The sequence below is a fragment of the Argopecten irradians genome, chromosome 4 (assembly GCF_041381155.1).
Source record: "Argopecten irradians isolate NY chromosome 4, Ai_NY, whole genome shotgun sequence".
Classification (NCBI taxonomy): domain Eukaryota; kingdom Metazoa; phylum Mollusca; class Bivalvia; order Pectinida; family Pectinidae; genus Argopecten; species Argopecten irradians.
The window spans coordinates 51,609,037-51,619,968 of NC_091137.1; the positions used below are offsets into that span (position 1 = coordinate 51,609,037).

The 10,932-nt window shown below is 35.8% G+C and overlaps 1 protein-coding gene and 1 pseudogene across 1 annotated transcript; both read left to right on the forward strand.

The window, feature by feature from the left end:
- The first annotated feature begins 206 nt into the window (after positions 1-206).
- Positions 207-5,564, forward strand: LOC138322353 (uncharacterized). Its single transcript, XM_069266393.1, has 5 exons — positions 207-235; positions 648-762; positions 1,409-1,559; positions 2,292-2,475; positions 2,998-5,564. Exons 1-5 carry the CDS (start codon positions 207-209, stop codon positions 3,200-3,202), a joined length of 684 nt encoding a protein of 227 aa, XP_069122494.1. The 3' UTR covers positions 3,203-5,564.
- Positions 5,565-5,631: 67 nt separating this feature from the next.
- Positions 5,632-9,272, forward strand: LOC138322354 (uncharacterized; annotated as a pseudogene).
- Positions 9,273-10,932: the final 1,660 nt, after the last annotated feature.

Here is a 10,932-nt window from a genome sequence, read left to right on the forward strand (position 1 = left end):
CATCACCGCCAGGTTCATTTTTATTTCGGAACGCTTCTCGAGTTTACACACAAGCACAACATAACATAACTTGCAAAATGTAGTCACGATATGTAAAGTCGAGAAGTATGGCGGTGACGGTTAAAGTTAGTCTGGTTCCCTGCTGTGAATGCTCCGATAGCTCTGCGCTATTCTTAGTCAGGTGAACACCGCCATATTGTGACGTAATGCAAATCCAATATGGCGGTACCGGCAGGTATGCATTTAACACTTGACCTAAACAATCCACTTATTCGCGTAATTGACGAATGATCGGCACGTCTCGTGCTGTTATTTATGATTAGAAAGTAATACTGATTCAAATTATTTTCAATTTGGTAGTTGTCACGTCGGCATTATCATGTGTGCTGTAGTTTTCATTCTCACAAGACCGACAACAAAATCTACCTTGCTTCGAAAAAACGATGAAATTTCCATTTTCCAGCTGCGACATCTTTTTTTCTTGTCTTTCATTCGATTCTACATACAATTTCGCATTAAAACCGATACCTGTCATTGAGATGTCGCCATTTTCTGTATGATAAATTATCCCCTATTTCAAACTCTATGTAATTTCATATTGACATTGGATCTGAGTGGAATGCAATTTTTTGTGAATTCTTGTAAAGGGTTCCCTCATTCCGGATTTTTCCTTCTGAGTCAGCATCGACTACCCGCAAAAGATTAAGATCTACACCAACCGGTAAAACTCCATCTCAAGCAGAGAAAAGAGGAAACTATGAGGTACATATTGTAATGTCAACTCATGTCCCTTTAAATGTAGTGTACAGATGCACAGATGTTAATAATATCATTGATAGAAATTGGGAAGTCAAGGATTATAATGATCATAATTACACATAATCAATCATATATTTGGTGCTTAAATTGATATACCGTGGTGTCATTAAGATGTTCAAAACTTGTCACAATCTTTCGCTTGGTTTGAACAGAAACATATATGTATATAAAATATTTCTGGTTTGAATCCCATGTGAGGCAGTTGCAAGGTGTTGACCGCTGGTCATTGGGTTTCTTCGGGGTGCACTTCAGCTTTCATCCAATTAGCATTTCAAGTCCTTAATTAGCATATGCTACTTATCCAATTGAAAGTACCAAAAATGTACAGGATTATTTCATTTAATGAAATAGTTTGGTATAACAGCAAATATATTAACAATAACGTGAATCTTGCAGCTGACTGGACTGAAAGATGTTAAAAATCCAGAGTTCCATGTCAGAAAGGTGATCCCCATTAGGATTTACCATAATTGGTGAGTCCTGCCTTCATGGTTAACTTCAAGAATTATATTACCACTGTCCGACCAGAATACCTTTTGAATTGGTAATATACATTGTATGTGTATATAATATGTATTCCTGTTTTCAGTTGATTGAGATTAATAAAAAGAAATCGACTGACAGTGAGAAAGCAGCACTCAAATGTTTTGTTGGAGAAAATCCCATACCAAGTGATGGTGTCAATAAACACTGGAACATATGTGCAAGCTATATCAATGATAATGGAGGATTCAAATCAGGTAATTTCATAATAAATGACTCCAAAGTCTAAATACATTTGAAAAGCATCAGTATGCAAGGTACCTCAAAATAGTAATTTTACTGCAAGTACTAACCATATGCATGCTTTTCAGGAAAAATATTAATGTATTCCAAAAGTTTTTTTTCTAAAAATGTGCATGTATATCATAAAAATATTGACTCACACAAAAACTAACATTATCTTTCCATGGAAAAGTACTGTTCTAATTTAACTATAACAAACAAAAAGTATAGAGTCAATATAACCAAGTTCATGTACTTTACTTGCCGTCAGCTATATCATTAATTCAACATCATTCTCATACATATGTTAAGACATACACACACACACAACTCATCCTATGTAATGACAATTAAGACATTACAGACACATACATACACAAAGCTTGACAATAGTTTGTGATCCTGAGGGTAGAATATCCCTATCATTCTTATCCTTGTAGTATCATTCTCTCAAACCTTGACATATTTAGAACAATTTAGCAATTATAATATCCCACCATTTAGAATAACTCGCAAGTTGACAATCTTGTGTTGTATGATACAAAGCAGTTTTCTTTATTTGTTTTAATATCTGTTCTATACACAGGGACCTGACACAAAATGTTTAAGCAATGGTATATGTATATGTAGTTAAAAAATTGCCAGGTCCCTGTGTTTCCACATGTTAGTTTTGATTAATATTTGTTTCTTCATATTCAATATTTCAGGGGATGCATGCAGAATATTATACAATCGGACTAAGTCGCTAAACTTTGAAACATCTCAACCTCAACCTCCATTCATCAGACGTCCAGTCATGTGTGATGTTGCAGTACAGACAACACCACAACATACTTTTACAACAACACAACAAACTCAGACAACTCCATTTCTGCCAATAATCAATGTCAGGTACAGAAATGAAACCCAAGGGAGAAACTTGTGATATGACAGATTGTTTCCAATAATTTATTTCCTTTTAAACTCATTAATAGGATACTTATTCACATGTAAACATTGACAGTTTGTTTATATACCAAATGCAAAGTTATGTTTACAACCAATCAATTTCAATCATTATAAATTATGAGTTTTATGAATTTACAGTTAGTGGGCATGGTCTTAGTCTTTCCAATGTGTATTTTGTAATATTATTTTCTAATTATATGTATGTATTGTGTAGTCTGCGTGTTTGAACATACAGGGTCTTTATTTTTTCTTTCTTTCATTATTTCTCTCTCAACATCATGATTTTTGTCATTATGAAGATGAGCAATGGCTTACACAGTCACTTCTCGAAACTGAAGTTCAGACTTCAGTAAATAACTCAGTATTTCTCCTAATGTAACACATGTGAAAAATGGACTAAGGTTTGGTTTGCAAAATTATTCATTAAGCGAATTTTCATTAACAGTTTTATGATTTTTCTTTCAGGAATGTGGAACGAGAATGGTCATACTTTTCGAAAGCATATGATCCACAGAATGATCCAATGGTAACAACCGCTCTAAATTTGTCGTGTACAAGACTTCCCTCATTTGCCAACATCACAAGTGAGGAGAAATCAGGATACATTCCCTATTTTATCACATACCTGTTGAATCTGGTTATAGTAATACAAGCAAATTTCAGACCATGAAATACATTTTTTTGTATTGCACATGTACAATACGGAATGCTGTATTCACCTACTAGCCGGAACTACTTTTTAGGGGAATTCCCTTGTATTGCATTGGTTTATTTTGAGAAGAAAAAAAGTTTGCTACTTAATAAATTGTAAATTTTATTTTTGTACTTTATTTAAAATTAATAAAAACAATGTTGTGGACTTAGAATAGTTCTGGGTAGAATTCAAATTTGGAATATTAAAAGGAGGATGTTGGCAGCAAATAACAACAAGTTGTCGTCTGCTTACACCTTGTTATCAGAGCCAGTGTTGGCTTTGTTTATAATGGCAATTGTTGGGGATTTCGACATTTTACATGATTTACTGATGGATCCAGCATTCCTCAAGTTGAAGGTAACGAAACATCGAAGTCTGGAAATGAAATTAGATCTAGTTCATCATCCTCAACCATCGCGTCTTGTTCTCCCCTTCCTCCTGACCCCACCCCCGATACCCATGGCCATGTTTCATCTGATTAAGACGACGCCGATGACCTTATTCCATCCAATATTTACACTTCAGGTGTCTCAGATCTGAGATATTACATCATGAGTAAAAGAAATGAAAACACTGTTAAGAAAACTGAGGGATGCATTAAAAGATTCAAAGACTGGATCCAAGCTCCTCCTAGGTCCGACACCAGGGAAGTCCTTCAAATTCTGCCATTTGAACTAGATACATACATTGGTGGGTTTTTGCTGTCCCTTCAGAAGAATGATGGTTCTAATTATGAGCCTGATACTCTTACCAGCTTTCACAGGGGTATCGACCGCTATCTGAGAGAAAATGGTTATAGTTTCAACATTTTAACCTCAGATTTATTTGCCACGAGTCGTCAGGTGTACTTCAATCTCGGCGTAAAGAGTTGAAACAGAAAGGACTTGGGAATCGTCCCAATAAAGCTCAGCCTGTCTCAGACAACGAGGAGAAAATGTTGTGGGAATGTGGTCAGCTGGGTCATGACAACCCACATGCTTTGCTAAACACCGTCTGGTTCAATAACACTAAACTTTTGGGGTTCAGGGGGTGTGATGAAAACAGACAATTAAAATAGGGAGATATAGAATTGAAGCACGATGAAACTGGATCAGAATACATGGAATTTAACGAAAGAACAACAAAAACAAGAGGGGGAAACAGTACTCACATGAGATCGTTTAATCCGAAACAGTTTGGAAATTCTGAAAATAAATCGCGATGTCCGATCGAGGCCTACAAACTGTACGCAAAGCATCGACCTCAGGCGATGAATACACCTGCCCCGAAACGTTATATTTAGCGTCACGGTACGTAAAACTCTTCATTCATCACCGATGAATACAACGGAATCTCCATTTAACGTTGCTGTTAATCAAAACAACAGTGGTCAGAAGTGGTTCAAAAATCAACCCGTCGGAAGAAACAAACTTGGTGTAATGATGAAAACAATGGCAAGTTATGCTGGTTTAACTGGTAAGAAAACAAACCAGAAAGACTCTGTGTACAAAACTCCTTCATTCAGGTGTTGCTCCTACGACAATTATGCAGTTATCTGGTCACAAAAACGTAAATAGCGTAAATAACTATGCCGTCGCCTCATTAAACCAACAGTGAAATGTGCGAAATTCTTCAAAATGTGAAAAAGTCTGCTGCATCCTCCAGTGTAGCTTCCAGTGTAACTTCCACAGTATCACACAGGCCTACCAGGTTTACCAGATGTCACCACGTGTTGTGAGAAAGACGTAAGCCTACAAAATCTTGCGACGGGAATGTTTTCTGGTGCAAATATCAGTGGTGGAACTTTCAATATCTCATTCCAAATATCATCCCAGTCAAAAAATACAACATCTCATAACACTTCACCTCCTCGCAAGTACAAACGTATAGCTCAGCTACCGGACTCCGATTCTGACTGATGTTAAGCCGTGGGAAATTTTGAGTGTGTGACCGATGTCGGTGACGTCACGATCAGACCATGATATCGCGAGTTGGGAGAATTTACTATGTTATTGTGTTTTTTTATCTTATTTTACAAGTAATTGTTGTAAATCTTAACGAGAAATTATTGTCATATATAAAATTCAAAACACGTATCTTACTTGTTGAGTTATAATTTCCTGACTTAATTCGAAAAACGAGATAGTTTGCAAAATCTACACTTTGTAGCATTTTCTCTCCTCTCTCTGACAAGCAAGGCAGTGGCTTGTATCGAAACTGGTTCAACCGGGTTTTGAAAGACGAAGCAAACTGAACATTTGGATTTTTGTTAATCATCTCAAAGTCAATAAAACGATCTACATCAAATAGGGAAGGTATGTGATAAAAGCAAGACCACACACTTGTGTTTTTCTAACGAATCAGAAAACACTCATTTATTGCGCGAACGTATATATTCACTCGTGCGCTCCGCGCACTCGTGAATATATTCGTCCGCACAATAAACTCGTGCTTTCTGATTCGTTAGAAAAACACAAGTGTGTGGTCTTGCATATGTATTGCGACACGGAGACTATAGCGAACACTATCATGAAAGTGTATTCTTTGAAAAAGGCTGTGAGGTTACATTTCATATGGGACATTGAACAAAGTGCGTGTGAAAAGGCGGTTAAAGGTGGAAGTCTCTATCCCCGACACATAGACTTGAGACAGTTTTCATGGAATCCAATTTGCCATGAACTTCTACAAGATTGTCCTCTGCTTGCTGAGACTCTACTTGCAGTGGCGATACCAACATCCAAACTAGGAATTCCTGATGTTATTAAGAAAGTATTGCCAAAATTAGGTCTCATTTATGGCATTATCATGAACAATAGATATAGTGAACTCTCAGTAATACAGACAGTCTTGGGCATTACAATGAAAGATGAACAAACACATGAAAAGGTACATTTTGAAAACAAATACATTTCATCATTTCGTTTTAGTGATTTGTTCAGGTTTGTTTTGCTTTTTTCGATACATGTTTTTTTGCTTTCAGTGTTAATTTTATTCTCCATAAGGATGATATTTCATGATTTGTTTCCATTATATATCTATCAATTATGGACCTTTGTTGAGGTACATATGGTGTTATATCTGGGGGCCGACTAATCTTCAGCGACAAGTCCTAATTCTGGGTGACCGGTCCCATTCCTGGCCGACCAATTCATCGTGAACAAAACTTGTCCTAGTCTACAACGAAAGTCTTATTAAATAGGACTTTTGTATATCCTAGTGTCACCTGAATAGATTCTACAAGGGCATATGAACCAAAACAAAGGTCCTTAATATGTATTTTAGATATGATTATTATTTTAAATGTTGGCTTCGTTGCTAATTAAGTTTGGCTTAACTACATTGCCGTTGAACTCCATGTCAGGGTATTGCGACTTCATAATCACAATATCGACTTGGGTGGACGTCACAATAGGGAATATTGACTTGGTGTCTCTAAAAATGGAAGCATCCAGTCAATATGCTAAATGTCGCCCTCCACGTGACAGTGTAATAGCAAATGAGAAAGGGGAAAATCGGAGCATATCTAATATACATAAATATACTTATAGCTATTGTATACACTACATTATTGATTTTTGTAGTAGGAAAGCTTTGTATTTGAAAATAATACCATGTACCTCAATGGTGAATTCAAATACGACGAGATCAATATCATTTTTATTTAAACAATATTAAGCATGTTGTTATGAAATGTTTGTGTTAATTATGACGAAGACATACTTACTATAAATTTTGACATTGACACAAAACTTGACAAACTTGATATTTGACATAAAATGTCCATTGAAGAAGATTTCTTGAATTATGCATTTGATCTGCCCAATGGAACTCTGCAGTTATCACACAGAAATCTACAGCTGGATGATGTTTGTGCCATGTGACCACTTGACCTGATTATCTGGAGGCTGAGCAATACTAATCATATACTTGGTTTCAATAATATTTCCATTGTTGAACATGTTTTATGATTAATTCCTGAAAGTGTAAGGAAAGGTTAACAAATTAAGATACCTGGTATTGTGAACTGGATGCATTTTCATTGATTTAGTTTCTTGCTTTCTTTGTTTGTTCTAACAATTGTTTATACTAACTGTTACTTCACAATTGTTGTAGTCACTGTAATTGTAATAGGATAATTGACTGTTCAAATAATTTTGCAAATGAGACCTGTTGTTTGGCTTTCATAAACAGTGTTACTGTTATTTATAAGATGCTAATGGAGGCCTCAAATTGTAATAATAGTCACTTACTTTTTATTACTTAAGAAGATTGTTTATAATCATTTTGATTGATGAATCATGGATTCTGACAAATGAAGTTGTGCAAGATATTACTAAAATTAACAACATATTTCTCATTTTAAACATGCAATTCATGCACAAAGCCTAAATATTTGAATGTTATTACTAAATAAATATTTGTAATTATAACTTATTGTTAGGACCAGTACTATGTATCTTAGATATGTTTACTCAATGTCATGTTAAGGGTATTTCTATTTGTAACCTACATCTATGCAATTGTAAATCTTAAACTTGTAGGTATTTGACAGGCTTCAAGCACTTTGAATCACAATGGGTTATGAAGGAGTGATGAAGGAGATTGCAAAACTTCGGTCATCATGCTTTCAAGAACTACAGGCAGCAGTAGCTTCTTGTTGGAGATAATGTCAATTTCAAGGAGGGAGTTCGACATGAGAGGGAAGGGCACCATGGCACAAGGCATTGGTTTGGATCAGCAGCTATTTACAACACTTGACATTTGATGATTTCTGTGACCAACCTCAAGGATTTGTTAAAAATCTAACTATGGACAAAATTTTGCCTAACCCTAACCCTAACCCTAACCCTAACCCTAACCCTTTGGATGAAGAGAAGCTGAAGCTTGATTACATCACACTTATACTAAGAAATGCGAAGGATCACATTCCATTTCTAAAGATCTTTGATGGCTTATGGAAAGAGGTCTTGGAAGGTCAATTTTCTAATGAAATGGCAAGAAAATCACTCGTTGTGCCCCTGGAGATACTTCCTTATAATGAGCCCAGTACAGTGATGTGTGCAAAATCTTATTGTTCTATGTAGATGTTGTAGATACAATCTACAGATCACGTGACCATAGACCGGTACATATTGGAGGAGACCAGTTAACAAGAGAGCGCTTCAGTGGAGCAAAGTCGCTACGGTTTGAGTCATTTGATGAAAAATCAAAAATCGTGGATCTCACCCCAATAACTTTCGAGTTATGGCATATGGCATTGAATTTTCTCACGCTTATATTCAGTAAACTGTTCAGTACTAACAGTCTCGAGACAGGAACTCTAAATGGAGAGAAGATACGCATCAGACGCAATGATGTCCACCAAGATGTGAAAAACAATTACGACGTGGACAAGGACTATTTTTTATCTTTTACTAGAGCTTACATTGTGGATGCATTATGCAATTTCTTTGGCCTTGACCATACAGACAAAGAATCAACCAAACATATTCCACCGGACCCTGTTACACCAGCATGGTTCCATGAAACCATGAATACCTTCATCGATACCTACATCCTTGCAAAGGTCAACACTTACCTAACCGATGTTACAACGGTCGAAGAAACAAGGATACCAATCCAAGTTCTAATCGGCAATAACAAATATATTACTTTGCATGTTTTGAACAGACAGAAGAAGACTAAAAAAAAGGTACCTGTTGATGTTGATCACGTACAACAATACGGTAAAGTTACCTTGCAGCTTGGACTGCTCTACATGGAATTTTTGGACTGCATCCATAATCCGGACAGAGACAGGATGTTAAGGTGTATGAAATATATAATGGTGATGTTCAAAGCTCATAACAGCAGAAGTAAATATGCCCTGGAAATCCTACGTTTCCTATGCCACCAACAGGCTAGCTACAGTTTGAAAACAGCATATGAAAGTTTTTATGGACTATTTGTAAACACAAGGGGTGGAAAGGATACTCATATTCCAGCTGACCTTCAAATGGAACATATATACACAGAACAAAAACAATCCTGAAGGGACTTGGTCCCATGAACAGGGATAAGAAATTGATGGTGCGGTCCAAGGCAGTTGCTGCCTTAGACCAGATATCTCATAACTATGACAACGTAGCTGGCAGTTTTTGTTAAAAGACGAGCAAATTTCCATAAGCAACGTATCAGATGAGAAGAAGATCATTCAAGTTCTCAGAGGATTCAGACCATTTGAAGTCCATCCTACAAGAAGTTACAAAGCACATAAACAGATCCAAGCACCAGTGGATGATATTGAGACATTACATTTGCAATCATGGATTGATTATCATAAGTCTAGACTGGATGTTGAGTTTGGAAAGTGATTTATTAATTTCCGACATAACTTATTTAAATGTACCCAGTATTACTTTCACAGATTCTGCAACAAATGTGGGTAACTTGTAATAGTTCTCAACACTATCTAATGGAACCATTTCATATGTCTCTGTGATTCTTTCAATTAACATGTCATTAAGATGAAATGTAATTTCACCAGAAACATCGGCTTCAACATACTGTTTCAGAGCTTGCTTGACTAGAAAACGGACAACCTGATTTTGTCCTTTTACTTCAGTGTCAGAATCTTTGCTACAGAGATCACAACATTTATATTCTGCTGGTTCGAGTGGACAGTAATCACTCAGAAATTTGCGACAACAGACTTCGGTTTGTTTCAAGTAATTCTTCATTTCTGCTGAGACTATTTGTGAGGACAGATCCATGGCATTCACATATATTACAGACTCTGCTTCCCCGCCGGTTCAACCTGCTCTTCCTGTTTCCTGTATGTACTCTGCAAAGAGAACATCAAATGCTACCAGGTAACAATAGTAATGTTTTGGAGTGTATTTTGTTAAAATCTTAACAAACTACTTATGTAAACATGTGTCAAAAGTTTGAAATGGGTGAAATGAAGAGTACCCGAAGAAAAAACCACTGACCTATAGTCAGTACTTATTCACTGACTGATATCAGCTTTGAACAAAAATATCACCATGAAAATATGTATATAAATTTACATATTTCATACCTAGTTTCATATATTAACTTACATTTCCTACCAACATATCAATTTTAGTCAGTAATCTTTTTCGACATCCATTTCCATTTACAGAAATGACAAACAAAAATACTATCCAAGAAACTTTAACAGGTTTATCATAATTTCATTTTTAATGCATTTTTTCAAAATTTATTACCCTGTTAATATTCCATACAATAATTACCTTCTGCAGATGATGGTGCTCCAGCATGGATTACTCGTTTTACTTTTTTTAAATCAGCTCCCATACCTAAAGCTATGGTGGCAAATATCGCTCGTATATGATTGTCATCACGACCTAATGCTTCTAATATATATTGGTTCACCTCCGCATCCTGGGGTGAATGGTACTGGACAATCACACTGTTTTTTGAACTTGGATCTCCAATGTACATATGGTCTCCTAAGAGAATTTTTGCTAGATCAATGGCTCTACTGCACCAAATAAGTTTTGTGTATACAATTAGTCATTCAGTTTGAAAATAATAATTTTAAACATTTTGGCGGGAATTTAGCAAAGATCAAAGGATTTTTTTTCAAAATGGCATACAGCATTAACCGGAATTGCTACCGAAAAATAAAAGACACCAAATTCATCAGAATGACATTCTACATCGATATGTAAAAAGAAATTTCGCAAAATAAAAAAAAAATA

Bases quoted from the DNA above. Each gene is read 5' to 3' on its own strand.
- LOC138322353 (XM_069266393.1), top strand. From the start codon at position 207: ATGCAAATCCAATATGGCGGTACCGGCAG. The intron at 1,560-2,291 runs GTAATTTCATAA...TCAATATTTCAG, and splicing joins TAATGGAGGATTCAAATCAG to GGGATGCATGCAGAATATTA. The intron at 2,476-2,997 runs GTACAGAAATGA...TTTTTCTTTCAG, and splicing joins CTGCCAATAATCAATGTCAG to GAATGTGGAACGAGAATGGT.